We start from the raw sequence: 19,054 nt of genomic DNA, 5'->3' as shown, positions 1-19,054 counted from the left end.
GTGGAGCCACCGAGGTGTCTCACCTCCAGAAAGCGTGCACCGAAGCCTGAGAGCAGAGCATGTCGTAAGGCTGCTATGACTTGTGTTTTCGTGGGGACCGCAGGGTAGGTAGAGACACGAGGAGTTAGCGTGTAAAAAGGGTGTTCTGGTCGGTGGGGAAAAGGTAGGTAAAGTGTGGCGCATCGATGGTCTAGTTCGAAGTCAGTCCCGCAGCCACCGAAGATTTATGGGTACAGGTCCAAAAAGCGCTAGGAAGAAAATGTTTCAGTGTTGGAATGGGGAAGGCCACTGAGACGTTGCGCAGAAATCTAGAAACCGTAAAGGAAAAGAGAGAGAACTCCCGCTACATGAAAAAAAGCATAAAGATTTTTGTGCAGCAAGACAAAAAATAATAATTGTGATTGCCATAAACCACTTCACGAGACAAATAGCACACTAGGAAAAACCATTTGTGACGTTCACGTCGAAGGACAGACTTCCTTAATATACAAAGAGCCCTTCTAAATCAATGACAATGGGAAGTGTCGGCTGTGCTCCTGGCCCTGCTCTAGGGGGGAAGCAAGCACTGGACTTGGAGGACCTCTGTCCCTCCTGCCTGGCTCTGGGGCCCCGGGAGAACCTCAGGGGGCCTCACCTCCTCATCCAGCAAGTATTCATGGAGCGTTGACTCCATCCCAGGCTCTGGGAGACCCTCCGGGGATACCGCATGGTTGAAGGCCTGGCCTCAGGAGCCTTCGGTTAGCAGAAGGGGCCACAAGCAAGTAAATCAACAAACAAGGACATTTCAGGGAGTGGCGAGGGCTACGAAGAGAACTGTGAGCGATAAAATAAGGAGGCTCCTGGCTGAAATAGTCAGGGAAGGCCACTTTCAACATGCGACCTGAGGTTATAGGATGTGGTGGCAGAGGGAAGAGCCGGTTCATAGGCCCTGGGGCAGGATCAAGAGAGATGTGCGTGCTCGGGGTCCGAGTGAAGAGGTTCCAGGAGGACTGACTGAGGGGGCTGCAGGTTACGTCGCACTCTGGTGCACCTGCCAGGAATTCTGCGGAGGCAGGGAGAGGCTCAGGTCGGCAGGGAGAGGCTCAGGTCGGCAGGGAGAGGCTTGGCCTGGCAGCCATCTAGGCCGAACGGGAGAGAGCTGAGCCTGTGGGTGAGGGGGGCCCCAACAGTGCCGGCGAGGGATGCAGGCAGCCCAGGCTGGGGTGTCAGAGAAGGAGAGGGGTAGGATTCAGGGCACACACTCTGGAGCGCCGTGGGACCCCAGCGGAACACCGCACTGTGGGAGGGCCGGCACCAGCTCTGAGACGGGGACAGGGTTGGGTGCGGTTCTCTTTGTGACCTGCTCTGCTGAGATGCTGTAAGACCCACATGCCAGTGGAGGCGAGATTCTGGGGCCCCGGGGAGGGCACAGAGCCGGGCTGAGACTTGGGGATGTCTGTGCAGAGGGAGGTCCTAGGGCTGGGTGCAGAGGGTGGGCCGGGTTGTGCTGGCCTGGTGAACACGGGTGTGATGATCCTGAGAGCGCTGTCCACGGTCAGCCTGGAACAGGCACTGCTGAGCTCCCTGGTGGACCCCGGCGTCCGTGAGGCAGCCCCCAGGCAAGCAGCTGTCTGCGGGGCCAATAGAAGGACCTCTCCCTGTCGCGGTGCTCTCTCAGAGGGAAGCCACCTGCACTCCTGAGGGGCGGTCAGCAAGGGCCAGCCAGGCACTGGCAGGCCTCCAGAAGGGTCTTGGGGGGGTGGGGGGGCACTGACCAGGTCCTCAGCCATTTGGTCACACAGTGCGGAGGACCCAGCTGAGACACAGCTGACCTTGGCAGTGGCTCTGACCACCTGCCACAGTGTGGCCTCCTCCATCCATTCCGCGGCCCGGACAGCAGGAGATGCAGGGGACAGACGCTGGGACAGGGGTCTTGGTCTGCGGCCTCTGAAATGCTCACCTTAGCAAAGGGCCAAGTCATCGAACTCACCATGACACCGGTCCTGGGGCCAAGACACAAGGGGCTGCCCTGTCTCCTGCCCCCCTGGGCTGAGGCTCAGCCCTAGCCTGAACTCTGCCCGAGCAGAGCACCCTGGGACACAGGCAGAAGGACACAGGTTAGTGACCATGATTCCCTGTTAGAAGACATTGGTATCCGACAGAGCCCCCTTGCTGGGGCGGGGGAGAGGGGTTGCTCCCGCTCAGCCTCTGAGTTGCTCCGTCCCGACAGCATCGCCGCTGTGGAGGGGGGCTCACCTCCTTGGCACATGCAGAGGCCCAGGGGCCTAGAGGTCCTGGCAGACACACCCGCACCCTCGGCAGCTCAGGGAACGACTTAGGGGACAGTGACCTATGTAAAATCACACCCGGGGCGGCTCGTGCATTCTCCAGCATGGTCTCCCGTGCCCCAGAAAGCCTGGGGTACCCGCGTGCCCACACATACCCACACATGGGCCTGCCAGCCTCGGTCCACATGGCACTCGTGCACCCGTGAACGCGCTCATGGGAATCACTGACGACCCATCCGCGGGACACTGCCTGGGAGGTCGGCGAGTGCCAAGCACTGCTTCCAGGGTCCCTGCGTTAATTCTTTCAACCCTCCAACCGTCCCCAGAGGGAGGGTCCACCGTCGTCCCTGTGGGTCACAGGGGCAAATGGATTCAGGAGGCCGAGGGACTTGGCCAAGGTCACCGGGCTGCGGAGCAACCCCAGGCGGCCCATCCGGTGCCCGAGCCCTCCTCCCCTCAGACCCAGACCCGGTGTTGCGCAGCCCATCCATGTGCACACGCCCAGAACCTCCCGCAGAGGCCCCAGGCCTGCCCCCCGCGGCCGCACGCGCTCCGGGCCCGGCAGCCACCCCTCGGCCGTGGGTGCGCGCCCGCTCGCCGCAGGACGGACAGCCCAGCAGAGCGGCAGCCCGGGGACGGGCAGTAAAACCGCCGCCGCGAGAAGCACGGTTGGTTTTTCTCCAAGAGCTAAAGCACTAAAACAAAGTCATAAACACAATTACACCGGCTCCTGCCGTAAATTAGGACGTGATGAAGCGCTGGGGTCTATCCCCAGTCATACCCAGCTCTGTAAGACAGCCCAGCCCCACGGGCCCTAACGAAAGGGTGATTTATGGGCTCTGTTGTCGGCTTCTTGCCGTGGGGGAGGGGCGCTCCCCAGCCCCGAGGACTCAGAGGCCCAGCTCCAGGGGCGGCCCCACTCCAGGCTGGCCGGGCTGCCCGCTGGGCAGGACATCCCGGGACAGCTCGCCCGAGGCAGGCAGACGGGCACCCTGCGCCCCCTCCCCGTCCCCGGGGGGCTCTGGAGGCCAGCTGCTGGGCCATGTAGCACTGGCGTGTCCGCTCCCCACTGCCGGCGAGGAAGGGCGGAGGCCCCGGGCTCATGCAGCCTGATTCTAGTGACAGACACGAACACACACCAGGTGTCTTGGGGGAAATACAGGCTGCTCACGGGGGATCGGGAGGACTGTGGCGAGGGAGAGAGGGGACCTCAGGTGGGCGACGCTGGTGAGACCTCGGGGTGTGGGGGGTGACTGGTGCAGGCAACAGGAGCAGCAGGGACTAAGGCCGCCGTGTGTGAGGCTCGGTCGAGAGCTCTGGAGTGGAGTGAATGAAGAGGGAGGGAGGGAGGGAGGAAGGGAGGCCAGAGAGCCAAGCGGGGCATACCGGGGACCATGCAGGGACTCAGGCTTCAGGCAGCAGGACAATAGCTCCGGGTGGTGTGAGCAGGACAGCGACATGAGCCAGCGTGTGCTCGGAAAGGCCTGTGGAAGCGTGCTGGGGGAGGCGGGGAAGCTGGCTGGCAGGCTACTGCACCTGTCCCAGCAAGAGAGGACGGTTGCCTAGCCTGGCTGGGCTGAGGAGGGGCCCCCAGGCTCTGCCAACAGACAGAATGCAGCGCGTGATGCTGAGATGAGGAGTCTTTTTCCGAGATGAGGAGACTTCGGCAGGAACAGGATGGGCCCAGAGAGGCGGAAGGACCTGGACGGGGGTACAGGAAGCTGTGTTCTCACAGCCTGAGTTCAGCCTGCGGCTGCACATGCAAGTCCTGGGGGCATCCCTGGCTTGAGCCTGCTGTGCTCCAGGTCCAGAGGACAGCGGCCTGCAGCTGTCACAGCAGGGTGCCCTCCGTCAAGGTCAGCAGTGAGGGCTCTGGGCAGGCAGACCCCAGACGGAGCTCACGTCCTCCGCTTTGTGGCTTCTCTCAGTGGACGTGGGTGCGCAGCATCTCCTGAGTGGGCTGGTGGGCACAGGAGGCAGAGGTCATAGGTCCCCATGACCCCCACTGCCCTCCCTGACCAGGCAGCAGCTTTCAGAGTGAGGCCAGGGGCCATGCCCTTGGGAAGGGGGACACAAGCATGACAATCTCTGGGGATAGAGAACTCAGCAGCCCTGCAGCCCAGGGTACGGGGATCACCCCTCTCAGACCAAGACCTTCCAGTGTCCAGCAGGGCCCAAGGTCCCCCTTGGTGTGGCCAGGCTCTTTCACGGGATGGGCACGCACACTCCTATCCGCCAGAGTTCACCCCTCAGACCCCATGTCCTACCCTGTGCTGGGGGCTTCTCATGAACTTTGGGAGGGGTGGCAGGGTGGCACCACCCACGCGTGAGACTTTGCAGTGTGGCTGGGGCTCTGGGGCCCTGGACAGGGGAGGTGGGCTTCTGTCCTGAGCTCTCCAGCACAGGGCTCCCTCCTGGCGTGGCCGCAGTGGGGGCTGGGAGGGTGGCACCCAGGACCTCTGCCCTGAGTCGCTCCTAGACTAGCCACACACCTTCCTCTGAGCTGTCTCCAGGGCCTCGAGGCACACCCAGACCTCAGCTGCCTCACCCGTCTGATGGGCTGGGTGGCGGCGGGGCCGGAGGCGCTGGGACCTGGGCAGTGCTAGGCCACGCCGGTGCCACAGGTCTGCGGGTCTGTAGTCAGGGTGGGAGGGAGAAGGCCCGTGGCAGCCCCACGGCACCCTGCATTCCCCGGCCCTTCACTCCCGCACCTCCCTAGTGTCGTGACGCAGGGGAGCAAGAGAGAGCCGGGGGCCTGCAGGGGGGACGGGGGGCAGGTAGCGGATGGAGTCAATGCAGAGCCAGTAAGCAGAGTGGTCACGGCCGCATCACCATGCGTGTCCCCGGTGTGCGTGCCACGGTGAGCTCGCTGGAGCTCCGGGGTCCTGCATGCCCAGCCCTGGGCCGAGAACCCCCCAACTCCTTGCAGCCCAGGTGCGTCCAGGACAGTCTGCAGGCAGGAGGGCCCAGGAGCCCTCACCCTGGGACCCTGCAGAGGGCTCTAGGATGTCCCGGGAGGAGGTCTTGCCCCACCTACAGACGCCAACCAACAGGGACGCCAGGGCACCACACGCTGCCCCTCAGGGCCAGGGGCTCCCTCCCCTCGAGCCCCAGGCCTCCATGTGCCCCCTCTTGCCTGTCTCCCATCGGAGTGGCCAGGGCCATTGGCAGGTCTAGAGCCGGGATCAAGGCTGAGCAGGTCCTGCAAAAAGCTCCCTTGAAAGACTCTTTTTCAAGATTTTCTTTTGAAAACAAATTCATAACCACATCACACAGGAACCCCGTCGCCTCGGGTTTGATCCCCAGCCGCCCGGGGCCCTCTCCCTAGCTGTTACTCTAATTGCTTTTTTCTCCTTGGAGGGCCACGTGCGTCGTCTGTGGTTATTAATCTGGTGAGTCGAGGCGAGGAACAAGGGCCCTTTGTCGGCCCTGTCCTTTCAGTCTCTATCAGATTGCAAGGAACCATGAGGTCCGAGATCCCCAAAACTGACCTGCCCCCACGGCTCTGGGGAGCACCGTTGTCCCCCTCTCCGAATCTGGGGTTTGGACATGAGCGTCCCCACCCGACATGTGGAGGGGAGGCACCCTGTGCTCCGGCAGAGAAGGGAGGGGGACAAGGCCACCTCGAGGACCATCCCTCTGAGAAGTGACGGGGCCTGAGGCCAAGCCGGGGCTACCTGCCCGTCACCCTGCCTCGGACCCTCCGGAGCCCACAGGCCGGGGCGAGAAGGGAAGCCCCTGCCAAGGGGCTGCTACGTGGGTCCTGGGACCACCCTGATGCCCTGCCCCCGGGGCAGAAGAGTGTCTGACTCCATCAGTCGGGGGGTTGGGGGCTGGGCAATGCACGGCAAACTCGGGGTGTTCGGAGCCAGCAGCTGAGACCAAGGCAGCCCTGGGGGGATGGGGGTGGCACCAAGGTTGGCCACCAAGATCCAAGAGGGGGCATAGGCTTGGCTCCCCCACAGCGTTCCTCACCCCTGCCTGCTCCAGTCCAGCCTGCAGGACAGTGCCCGGTGGCCATGGCGGGAAGGGCCCGAGCTCCTCCCCGGCCACGCCCAGCCGCCCCCACCCCTCCTGCATCCCAATCACACTTCTGTTTCCTTTTTGTCCAAGAACACCCTGTAAAGGCTTCCATACCCACTTACACATCTGGGGGCTTCAACAGATGTTCAAGTGCCGTGGAGTGAAAATTTATGAAACCACAAATTCTCTTCTGTAACGTATTTGGTGCTCTAATTAATGCCAAACCAATTGATACCCGAGCTGGGGCCTGCAAAGTTAAATGACACTGAGCCACGCCTGGACATGCCTCGTTCAAAGCCACTGGTGTGCAGGGTTAGGGGAGGCCAGGTGACCTCCTGGGAGGCTCCCAGGGCACCCGCAGATAGTAGAAGTAAGGGGCCCCCAGGGGGTCTCAGGCCAAGAAGAGGGGTGGGGTTTAGGTGTGACTGTGGACAAGTCCCCCCACCCCCTGTCCCCTCCTGCCTTGCTCACTGTGAGTGTCCACCCTGGCTTGTGAGCTCAGCTCAGAACCGCCCCCACCCTCGCCCCCTCCCAGGACCAGCCGCATTAGCCCTGACCCCTCCCCACCTGACACGTGTGTCTTCCCAGCATGGAAGCCCAGACGTGGGGCTTGCAGGGGTGAAGTGGGAGCGGCAGGCGTCCCAGCCGGTGACCATGCACAAGGCCCTTCTCCTGGGGCCTCAAGGTCTATGTCTGTGTGTTGTGGTGCAGGTCTCAGTTCGGGGGCTGGGAGAGCTGAGTGGCCCCAGGCCCCACCCCAGCACCCCTTCCCTTGGTCACCTGGGCTCCCATGTCAGATTTATCCAGGAAAATGGAGAATCAGGCCCTCGGCCCTGGGTGATGGGGCCTCGGAATGAGCAGCTGTCCCAGGGGGCCCGAGACAGGTAGTTCTTAGACCCAGGGCCACCAGTAGGAGGCAGACTGCTCCGGCCTCAGCCCTGCAAAGCTGGGGAGATGGGTCACCTGGGTTGGAGGAGGGCACAGCCTCCTCACAGACAGCCCGTCTGGCAGAGGGGGCGGGCTGCTGACAGGGGTGCCCCCTGGCCCCCATTCTGCCCTGCCTGGCACAGGGGCCCAGGGTAAGGGACTCCTCTGGCTCCTCCGGAGAGACCTCTCTTTTCATCTTGTTCCTGCCAGGCTCCTCCCTCCCCTCTCCTCACCTCTCCCCTGCAGCTCACCTCCCTCCCCTCCCCTGCAGCTCCATGTCTGTGGAGGGCAGGAGGGTTGTTGGCTGCCACACCCCCCTCTGGAGCTGGCCGCTCTGGGGACTCAGCTCCTGGCCTCCAGCACTCGTACGGTTTAGGGCCACTTCGCCCAACAGGGCTTCCCCAGGGCGACGCAGCCAGCACCCAGCTCTGCCTGGTCCCGGGGAAGGAGTGCTGAGACTGGCGGTGGGCCCAGGGGTGTCCAGGGGCAGGCTGGCCCTGTGCAGCCCCGGACAGAGGCCTCAGGTGGAACTGGCCTTCTCCTCTGCCTCCCACACGGTTCTAGTCCTTCCGGTGCTCCAGGTACCGAGGCAGCAGGAGGAGGGCCTGCTTTGTTCTCGCGCCGTGAAGGCATCTCCCCCAAGGGCCCTGCAACCCCGGCTCCTGCCTGGACCCACAGGCTTACCGCTCACTGGCTCCACACCGCTGCTGGCCAGGGGCCCCTCAACAGCACCCGACCCAGGGCCCCTCTGGATGCCCGGCACTGCCCCGGGGCTGGCTTCAGCCCCCGCACACCTGGCCTCCCGGCAGCCGCTGCGGGGAACGCGCCCGCTGGCCCACACGTTTGCTTCCAGTCTCATAGGGTGACCCCATCTGTTCCCCATCGGCGGCCCCGGTGCTCAGAGCAGGGCAGGCTTCTGATAAAAGGGGATTGGGCCATGTGGCCAGAAAGAGCGCCCCGGCCTGATCCCTGGGGGATTGGTGCAGATGGGGTCCTGGGAATACGGTGATGCTGCTGGGAGGGGGGCAGAGGGGCAGCGGAAGATGGACCCCACCCTGCGACCCTTGAGCCCTCCCCAGGAGGACTCACCTGCTCCACCTGGGGAGGGGGGAAGTCTCTGCAAGAGCAGACACACACGGGGGGGGGGGGGGGGACACGCATGCACGTTCCCCGCACCCACAGGCCCGTGCACTGCTCCCGTGTGCAGGGACACTCGGGCCTGCTCACTGGGCACCTCCTCTGCCCCAGCCCTCCCCCAGCCCGGGCCGGGGGGCCGTCCGCATAGCTGGGACGAAGACTCACGCTCCTCCTGTCTCCACAGGTGACGCAGCTGGATCAGAGACTGGTGCTCATCACGGACATGCTTCACCAGCTTCTCTCCCTGCACCAGGGCGGCCCCCCCAGCGGCCACCCCCCCAGCGAGGCTGGGGCCCAGGGCCTTCAGCCCTGCAGCTCCATCAGCCCCGAGCTCTTCCTGCCCAGCAACAGCCTGCCCACCTACGAGCAGCTGACTGTGCCCCACAGGGGCCCCGACGAGGGGTCCTGATGGGGGCGAAGGCAGGGCCGGAGGAGCCCTGTTCAGCCTGGCCCACCTCCCATCCGGCAGGGGCACCTCACCCCCCAGGTCACTGGCACTCCTCGAAGGCCCAAGACAGCAGCCCCTCCCTCCCAGGCCCCGGACCCCCGTGGGCCACGCTGCCCTGAGAGCCTCCCCTTGAGAAGTGGCTAGGCCACCTCGTCCAGCCAGCAGGTACTAGAACGTGGCTGGGTTTGGGGCCCCTCTCGGCTCTGAGACCATGGCCCCCACATCATTTGTATGGCACTTGGGACACAGTGGCAGGGCTCAGTCTAGACCCCTGGGAGCTGGGCATCCAAGAAACAGCACAGGGGCATGCCAGCTCACCCTGGTAGGCCGCAGGGGGCCTCCTGGGGGGAGACGGAGGGACAGTCGGGACAGGGTCTGCGGGTACCCACCCTCAAACTCAAACCCAGGACCCAGGGAGGAGGTAGGCAGGGCAGGGCAGGCCCAGCCCATGCCAAGCCGAGGGTGCCCATGATCAAGGCCTAGGAGCCCCACTCAGAGGGCCCCAGGCCTGGGCCGTGCTTCCCGCCCTGCAGAGACGCTGGCTCAGAGGGCCAGGGCTATGAGGGAGGGGACCCTGAGGCCACGACTTCCGGCAGGAGAGCCGGCCCACCGCGGTGCCCAGAGTGCTCCATGGGGGCAGAATGTCCCCCACCGTGGACTGGCCGCGTCTCCTGCCCCTCCCCCACCCTGCGCGGCCCCCGCCTCAGCTCCCACCAGTCTGAGCGGCTAGAAAGACGTCCCGTCCCCCCGCCGGCTTCTGAGCGTGGGCGGGCGTCAGGGTGTCACAATCCCTGCACGAGACAGGGGCTCCTCCTGGGCGTCACATGTCACAGAAATCAGAGTAATTTGTGGTGATTTGGAATCTGTTTTAATGAGTTTCACAGTGTGATTTTGATTCTTAATTGTGACGCTTTTCCTAATAAACGTGGAATCACGGAGTGGGCCTCGAGCCTGCACTTGCCCTCGTTCCTGGGGGGGGCGGTCCATCTTTGGGACAACCCCGTCCTCCCGCGGAGCTGCCCCCCAGCTTTCAACACGCCAGAGCGGCCTCGTTTCCATCTGCACCGGCCCCAGAGAGGGGCAGAGGCCCGGAGCCCCCAGCTCCCTGGGAGGACGGCCCTCCCCCACCAGTGACCCAGAAGCACCCTGAGGCCAGGCCATTACCGCCCCAGCCCTGTAGCCAGCACCGAGGTCAGCTCTGTCCACAAGAGCTGAACAGAGGGAAAGAACACAGCCAGAAACACGGCCTGCCCTCCAGCCTTCGCTCCTGCCGGTGCCTTTGCTGGAATGTTCTTCCCGCCCTCCCCTCCATGCACTGAAGTCACTTCTTTGGTCTGTGGCCCAGCTCAGAGCCCCTCCTGCAGCAAGCTCTCCCTGAAAGCCCCTCATGAGAAACAGCCCCCTCCAGGCCTTGGGACCCCTCGAAGGGATGGGGCTGATGGGCAAGGTCCCTGTCCCCAGACAAGCATTGGGGTTAGAGCTATGGGACCCTGTCCTCCAGGCCCACGTCCCACACACTGCTCCACACTCACTTCTTGGGCTCCAGGGCTTGGTGTGGACAGGATAGCGCCCTATCCTCCCCTGCCCGCCCACCTGTGGGCATCTGGGCCCCCCACCTCCTCCAGGGTTCAGCTACCTTCCCTTCCTGCCTGGTGGACAGGATGCCTACGGCCTCCTTGGAGACAGGTGCCCAGGGCGCTGAATAGGATCTCCTGTCACAGAGGAGGGGCTGGGCTCAGAGACTGAGCTCACTGAGGCCCTGGATCCACTCAAAGGCTCCAGCCCAGGTTGGTACGGCTCTTGACCGGGGCCACTGTGGTCCCAGGGCTTCCGCTGGGGCAGCCCTGACCACCCGGTGTGATCAAGGTGTGGTTCCTGTCCCCCTCCCAGCAGCCCCTGAGCCCCTAGGGAAGGTGGGCACCTCGCCAGGACCAGGCCTAGGGGGTGCTGGGCGGCAACCGTCTCAGGGGACACACTCTGGCCTCTCCATCTGCCCCTCCCAGGCCAGGCCCCTCCTTGACCGAGGACCCAGGAGCTCTACCATGGCGGTGGGGCATGTCCAGGCGTACCCTCCAGGATCTTGAAGGAGCTCAAGGAGCACAGATTGGATCCCTACTGGGGTGGGTGCAGGGAGTGCCCGGGGCTCCAGAACCCCCACACGGACATACCTGCCCCTGTCCAGGCCTTGATTTCCCCCAAGGAGCTCCCTTGGGGCTGCCCAGCGTTGAGCAGGCTGGAGGCACACGCCAGGGAAGAGCCAGCCTGCCCTCACCCTGCCCCGTGGGCACCCACAGCACCCTGGCTGGCCCTCCAACCAAGTCCTCTGCTTCAGGTCACAGATGCGGCATGCTGGGCCGGGGTGGGGGCGGGTAAGTCTGCTATACACACCTGACCGCTCCTATACCCTCTGGGACTGTTCGCCCTCCTCGCCTCCCAGAGCCCACCCACATCCCCAAGCCGTCAGGGAGGGGGGCAGCAGACGTTTAGAGGACGGGGGCTGTCCCAAGGCCCCTAGAAGCAGCTGGCGGCCAGTGTCAGGACAGGCAACCCAGGTTTCCGATGCAGTGGGAAGGGAGAGCCCCGGGTCCCGCTTTGCTGAGCCCCGTTGGGTCGGGTCGGTGCCCCCCAGGGGCTCCCACCACGGGGACTGGGTATCTGGCCTGACCAGCGCTGGCCAGGGCGGGGGAGGGCAGGAGGGGCGGTGCAGGGCCTGGGGCCTCCCCCGCCTGCACCCACCGGGGGAGGGGCAGGAGCAACAATTACTGGAAAGGCAAAAGCTGTTGTTTCCTTGTTGGGTAAATATTTGAGGAAACCCCAGGAAGCGGCTGGCTGGAGAGCAGAGCTCACTGCGGCGCCCCGGCACCCCGGCCCCCCGGCCCTCGGTGCGCTCGGCGCGGGGCCGCCCATCTGGGCAGGGCACGGCCCCTGCACCCAGCCCGGCTTTGTTTCCCGTATTATCGACTGCACACAAAGTCCCCGAGTGCTTCACTCCTGGACGGGCCATTGCGGCCCTCTCGGGTGTGAAATGCAATTTACCTGAAATAAAGCCCAATTATGGAATTAGCTAATTAAAGCCCGCGGTGGAGGCTGGGCCGGCCGGCCGGGTGCTCAATGCCCGCCCGGTGCCCGCGGTCTGCGGGAACAGATGGCGCCCCGGCCCGCCGTGCCGGCCGCATTCCTTCACTCTGTCCCCCGATAACTGACTTAGACAGCACACGGCCATCTGGTGTATGACACGTCCTGTGTGCCCCGGACAATGGCCCAGCAGACCTCTCCGGGAGAGGGCCGTCGCCCGGGCAACGGTGGCAAGTGCAGCCCAGGCCGTTCACGCCCCCTCCCCCAGCCCCTTTGTGGGCCTCGCTGCGGCTGCCTGGCTCTCGCTGCTGACAGTGTCCATGAGTATTTGCCCGCAGCGCCCGGCCTTTGTCTCCAAATTGGGCTCCCTTATTGAGGTGCTCAGTGTCCAATGGGTGCTAGGGGCATCTGCTGAGGTAACAGGGTGGGGGCGGCCGGGGGCTGCCCTGCTGCCCGCTTCCTGGGGCACCCCCCCTCTGCCCCAGACCCCCCCCCCCGGGTGTGCCCTTGGGAGCCAGGCGGGCGGATGGCACCTCACAGGCGCTGGGCTCAGCCGTGGGGGTCAGTGTCTGAGGCCCGTGTCGGCCCGGCCTGAGGCTCTCCCAGGCTTTGGGCAGGGGGATGGGAGCGGAGGGGCAAGCAGGCCCGCACTCCTGCCACCTGTGTCTGTGAAATGGGAACAGCAGCAGTGCGCTTCAAAAGGCTGTAGGGGAGGGGATGATGGAAGTAAGACCTGAAGGCTCCGGGCCCAGGTCTGGCACACAGTAGGTGCTTAATAAAGGCAGCCGGGCAAACCATGGGAGATGCCTGCGTGCTGGATGCAGCCCTCCTGCCTAGCCTGCATGAGCCCCCAGAGCAGCTTCCTGGGCCCTCCTGCCTCCCCCCACCAGGCCCCCGCTGGAAACCAGAGCAAGGTATCCTCAGCCCCAGCAGCCACCCGCTGCTGTGCCCAGGCTGGCCCCCGAGGTCCTGTGAACTGAGCCCCGCCCGCCCACCCCTGATATTTCCCACTTGGAGCCCCCAAGTCTCTGGCCAGGCCAACCTCCCGCTTCTTCCTGTGTCGGGCTCCAAGATGCCCGTGGGCATGGCAGCACCCACCGGGCAGGGGTCAGGAGCTGTGCCCACCAGCAGGCTGCTGGACAAGAAGCTTTGCTGGGACTCTCAGACCCTCAGGGAGGCCAGACCCCGGGAGCACCTAGTGCTACTCAGGAAGTGCCGGTTAAATTAAGGGATAAGATGAGGGTCTGGAAAGGGGCTACTGGCACCATGGGGGGCTGCAGGCTCGCCTGGACACGGGCAGGGCACCGCCAGGCAGTGCCATGTGATGGACACGTGGGGGAGCGGAGTCCACACCCGGTGCCCTGGGAGGAGATCAGGCAGGTGTTCTGACTGGCACGGCCAGACAGCTGGGGTGGGGGATAGGGTGGCAAAAGGCAGATGTGGCCGGGGCTCCTGGGACGGCCCCACACACAGCCCCAAGCCAGTGTCCTCCTGTGGGGTCTGCTGGGTCACCTGGAGGGATGGGGACCTCCCAGCATACAGGCGGTCTCTCTGCTTTGGGGGTCCTCCCCAGCTCACAGGAGACCTATCCACTCCAATGTTCTGGTTTCATCCTGGGACCACCTCCAAGCCCTGGACCCCAGTGGCTCACTGGGGGTCTAAAAAGGTGGCACCCCCCTCTTGGCCCTGGCCCCATCCTTGTGGCCCCCGAGGCCCAGAGGTCCCTGGCAGCTGGGCCTGGAGCCCGATTGTCCACAGAGCTGGACAAACAGAGCTCCGGTTTCCACTGACCTCTGAGCGCCAGAAGCCCGGGGCTAGGGCCCTCTGGATGCCGACAGCCCCCACCCAGGCCCTTTCTAAGCCACTGTGCAGCACAGTGTTGGCGGGTGGGCAGAGCAGGCCCTGCCGCCGGGCAGCCCAGGAGCCCCCAGGCAGGCGACCTCCGACCTCACTGGCCAGCTCCTGTTTTTTCACCTGTTCCAAGGGGGAGTTACCTCCAGCTCCAACAAACCCGGCCTGGGTGGAGGGTGGGCTGGGGGCTCTCGGCACTAGCCAGAGACACTGGCCTGAGAAAGGATCTTCTCCAACGACAGAGCAGGGGCCACCACCCTGACCCATCCCAAGGCCACTGAGGCCAGGGCACCACCCCCCACTGCCCAGACCTCAGGTGCCAGCCAGTGGCAGGGGGTGGGGTTCCACTCTGAGCCCTGGATCCTTCTCTCTCAGCAGGTCCCTCCATGACCTCCCAGGCCTGATTCTGTCCTCTGGCCCTCCTAAGGATGAAGCCTCCCTGCACCCCCACCCCTCCCACAGTCCCCAGAACCCCAAGCACCTTAGCGAGGCAGAAGGGGGAGGGAGAAAGTTTGCCGCAGGGTGGACCTCAGAGCCCCTCCCTTCTTCTCTGAGCCTCTGCCCAGGCTCCCACCCCTGCAGTCAGGGCTACACCCTCTCACCCTTCACCTGTTTCCAGGCTTAGGGTTCACATGTGTATGGGCAGTGCTCCCAAAGCCTGAGAAGCGACAGGTTGGTCCTGGTGTCTCGACAGAGGTCTGGCCTCCTTCTGCTTCCTGGGTGTGGACTCAGGTTGTGGGGGCAGGGGGTTGTCAGAATGGAGTTGAAAGCGTGTTGCTTGGACACCACAGAGACTTCCACCTGCCCAGGACTCGGAACTGCCCCCCCAACCTCTTCCTCTCCTACCCCGCCCCCTCCACTCTCTGCTCGGGGAAATTCTCCCCCTCTTTCTATAGCCCGTAGGAAGCATGTGATCTTTCAGGGCAACATCAAAGCAGGAGGCCCGGACTGCCGGGATCAATCATGCCGGCCGCCCCATCTTCCTGCCCTGCCTGCTGCCCCAGGAAGAGGGTGGGTAGTGGCGAAACACACGGCAAGGGGGTCCCGGGGGTGCTCGTGGGGTGCACAGACTGTACTTAGGAGAGGCCCCGGGGCACATGGGTCCTCTCCACCTGGTGCAGAGCGGGAAACCAAGGCCCAGGGCAGAGCTGGCCCGATGTGGTACTTATTTGTATGAATTTGCACTGGAAAAGCCCCAGAGAAGACACAAGACTTCCAGAGGCAGAGAAGTCTGTTGCCAGGCCAGGAAGCCAGAGGGCAGGGAGGGACAGACCGGCTAAAACAGGAGCTGGCCTTCTCGGGTTTGATCACAAGGCCACAGATGCCGGGTCTGAGGAAAAGGTGCAGGGAATTACCAAGTGGTTTGAACACGGGTCCTCCGCTGATCCATGCGGGCCGAGAAGCCAGGAAGCACTCTGCCTGCACCATACAGCCAAGTGCCAGAGCATCCATCAGGCATGCCCACTGGTTCCAACAAGGCTGCCATTGCTCCTGCACATAAGAACATCCCAAACCCCCCACCCCACCAGAGCCTCAAGAAACTGTCACAAGCCTGACCGCTGATTCAATCTATCAAACCCCACTGAATTCATCTGGGTCGTTTCTTAGCTTTATCCCTCCTCACCACCACCCCCTAACACACACACACACACACACACACACACACACACACACACACACACACGGCCCAAGAATGGTCCTCACGGGGATGTGGGGGAAGGCAGTGGGGAGATAGAAAAAACTAGAGCCAGAGACCACGGCGCCTCTTGTTCCATCCTGGCCCAGCCACGCTCTCGCCACGCATCATGGGGCAGAGCACCCGGCGTCCCTGAGCTTTGGTTGGCCGTGGCAGTCCCACCTCACTGAGCTGCCGGCAGGGCGCTAAGCAGAAGAGCAGCCCCAGCAGCCTCCGGCCCGAGCGGCAGCGGCAGAGCTTCTGGAGCTCAGGGAGGAGCGTGTATACGGACCGCTGTGCCCTCATACACCCGACACCGCAGATCCGTCCCCCGCACAAGCCTCGACAGCAAATTCACATTGAACAGGAAGCGGCCGGCAGCGCCTGCACTGGCGCTGCACCATTATTCTCCATCAGTTCTTCTGGAACGGTCAGGGGAGGCCAGCAGGGGCCCAGGGGCCACGGGGACGAGCAGCCCCCACAGCAAGGCCGCTATGCCCTGGTGTCCAAAGCCTCAAGGAGCTCTTCAGGGGACACCCCTGCCAGCCTCAGCCCCACGCCCGGCACAACCCCACCGGGGCCAGAGGACCCGCCCACGGGAGCCCTCAGCCCACGCCCGAGAAGGCGGGGCCCAGCCCCTCTGCCAAGGACAATGGGGGTGACAGGTCGGAGATGGATCGGCAGCCCAGGGAGAGGAGGCTCGTGCTGGGAGAGGCCGGGCCTGGGGTAGGGCTGCCCCAGGCACTTGAGGGGGAGGAGAGGCGGAGGCCCTGACCGCTGATGGGCTGGGGCCTGGCCGGGCCCCAGGGACCACAGCATCGCTTGGGAGAAGGGCCTGTCCTGGAATGGGAGGCGGGAGGCCCCTCGAGAAAGGCTTTCTAAAGGGGGTTGTCGGGACGGTGGGTAATGTCATTAAGTAATTTCAAAGGGTCTTAATCAAATCCTCTCTCCCGTCCGCAGGACTTCGTCAAAAGGCCTTTGGAGAGGAAAAGAAGGCCGCAACAATCGCCTTGGGCCTTCCACTTGACTGGCCAGCCCTGCGCGGGGCCTGTGGGCTCCCGCCCCACCTACGGCTCAGTGTCCGACACCAAGCTGCCCCTTTCCCCTGTGGGCACGGAACAGCCCCTCCAGGGAGACACCGTGGAGACATCCCTTCCCAAGCCTCAACAGCTGAGAACCACCACTTACAGAAAGGGAAACTGAGGCTCAAGCAGCCGTCTGACGTTGAGGGAATGGGTTCCGAGCTTCCAAAGCCAGGAAACTCGGGCCAGGAACACAACCCCTCCTTACCTCGGTTTCCCCGTCGGTCAAACGTGGGTGAGAGTGTGTCCTACCCCACGTGGTTACATGGGCTCAGTAAAGCCATATGGTAGGTGCTTCCTGAATGTTCTTTGGCGACTTCTCAGGCCCACAGCCCCCTGAGGTCCCATCAGTTGGGGTCCTTCAGAGCCCACTCTTTACCCTTTTCTCAAGGCATAGACACACACACACGCACACACACACACACACACTCTCACCATGTGTTCCCAAACGCCCCTCACCCCTCACCCCACCCACCCCTTCCTCCCCAGAGGCCAAAGATCAGACGCGCACTTTCCCAGACAAGGAACAGCAGCCCCCGTGTCCAAGTTCACACGCGGGAGTGCCTGGGGCTCTGGGTCACCCCCAGCGGCCCGCGGCCCGAGCTGTTCTGCCACTGGCCTTCTCCTTGTGGGCAGTCACAACCATGTCAGCACCCCCCACCAATGGGCATTCACTTGTTTCTAAGCGGTGGCCACTGAGGGCCCCGCTGGGGACACCCACAGCCACACGGGGGGAGCCACAGTCGCACTCCCAGAGCTGGGCCCCACAGCCCCACTTCTGCTCCTCCTCGTCCCAAAGGGCAGGGCGGCCCGCCCGGGCGGGCCTCAGCTTGGAGAGCACCTCCTCTCGGGGTCTGAGACCAGCCACATCCCCCTGACCCTACTGTCCGGGACTTCCAGTCTCTGCCCCAGGCGGCCGGGTGGGCACGCCCATGGAACAAATGAATGAATGAGCCTGCTGGAAGCACTTGGGAAAGTTTGCCTGTGTTGGGGGTTAGAGCCCGGGAGGTTAGGCAACCCCATCCTGAGTCCACATCCCCTGCTCTTCGCCGCCAGGAAGCCCAGAGCACCCTGCCTCCCAAGAAGTGGGCGGGAAGGTCTGTCCCTGCCCTCACTCCTGCAGACCCAGAGGCCAGCAGGGGGCCCATCGCAGGCTCCTCTCCTCCAGCCCAGCCTGTCTCCCCCCTGCCACCAGCCTCAAGGTGAAGCAGGCAGAGCTGTGCCCTGAAAACGCTCCACAAAACCCCGAGTGCGTCCAGGCAGCTTCGCTTACCCGGCGCCCGGCTGGCCCAGCCTCCCTGCAGCCCCTGCCAAGGCCTGGCACCACCGCCCGCAGCCCCTCTCCCTGCCAGCAGCCCGCGGGGCCTGCGGGCGCGGGCAGATTGCTTTCCCCCTGCCTGCTCGCCTGCTCCCCTGGGAAAAGGCCTCATTGTTTGCCCCCCAGCCCCCGCCTGGCTCAGAGACACTCGGGCTCCAGGCTTCGAGGTCACCCGGCCTCACAGAATCCACCTGCAGCCGCACCAGCTCCAGGAAACCGAATCCCAGCGGCAGATGACAGGCGCGGGCGGCAGGACAGAGCTCCATTCAGCCCGTGCTGGAGCCGGCCTGGCCTGACCTGGCGGCTGCCTCCCCCACCTGGGCCCCCTCTCGCCTGGGCACCGGCCCCCAGGAGCCAGTGCTGCTCAGAAGGGACACAGGGTCCCAGGACAAGTGTGAGGCGAGTGGAGAAGCAGCCAAGACCCCACCCCACCTCGAGGGCCTAGCAGAGAGCAGGCAGCCCGGAGGGAACCCAGGGACCCCTCCGAGCTGAGCATTAAGGGACACAGTCCTCCTGCCTGGGCCCAACACATCAGACAGGTGTTGCTGTCCCCATTTTACGGATGAGGAGCCTGAGGCCAGAGCACCGGACCTGCCCGCCCAAGTTCCTACATAGGTGAGGAGCAGAGCGGGGTGGTGCCAAGGGTCTGGCTCCCCAGGCCTGCCCCTCGCCCTGCCCGGGGGGCCCCTGTGAACTAGCACTGGAAGAGGTGGCCTAGAAAGAGAGTGGGCTGAGCAGCCGCAATGGGAGGGAGAGGTGGTGGAGAAACGGTGCGAGCAGCCCCGGGAGGGCCGAGGTCTGCGGAAGCTGGCCTCCCACGCAGGGTACAGAGATTCTTGCACCCCTTTTACAAGTGGGCCAGCTGTGGGGGGCGGTCTAGGAAGCATGTGGATACACAAGGGGAGGAGGCCCCCACCCCTGCCCCCCCCCGCAGGACAGGCCCGGAGTGACTTGGGGCCAGTCTGTCTCTCTTCGCCTTCTCCCCACCCCCTGCCCGGCCTCCGCACTTGGGAACAGCCAGCAACCTCATGGACCCCAGCCCCAGGCCAAGCTGACCCCCAAGCAGGAGGAGGTCATCTCTCTCCCAGCAGAGCTCCAGCTAAGGCTCTCCAGCAGCCGCGTCTTCTGTCTGACTGGCCACGCGTGGGCCAGGTGGGAAGAGAGGGATGCAGCGAGCAGGAAAAACGAGATGGGCTCCGGCCCCCGGGGCGTCCGTGCTGTCCTGTCCTCCTCGGCAGCCGGGCCACGCAG

The 19,054-nt window shown here is 64.3% G+C and overlaps 1 protein-coding gene across 1 annotated transcript in view; it reads left to right on the top strand.

Moving 5' to 3' along the window:
• Nucleotides 1-9,745, top strand: part of KCNQ1 (potassium voltage-gated channel subfamily Q member 1) — a 322,363-nt gene extending 312,618 nt beyond the window's left edge. Inside the window, exon 16 of the mRNA XM_045770689.2 lies at nt 8,539-9,745. Coding sequence (XP_045626645.2) covers nt 8,539-8,763 — 225 coding nt within the window. The 3' untranslated portion in view covers nt 8,764-9,745. The remainder of the gene's footprint in view (nt 1-8,538) is intronic.
• Nucleotides 9,746-19,054: the final 9,309 nt, after the last annotated feature.

Source organism: Ursus americanus, chromosome 24, assembly GCF_024610735.1.
Source record: "Ursus americanus isolate L20-20 chromosome 24, mUrsAme1.1.p, whole genome shotgun sequence".
Lineage (NCBI taxonomy): Eukaryota > Metazoa > Chordata > Mammalia > Carnivora > Ursidae > Ursus > Ursus americanus.
This window is presented reverse-complemented; position numbering and strand designations above follow the sequence as displayed.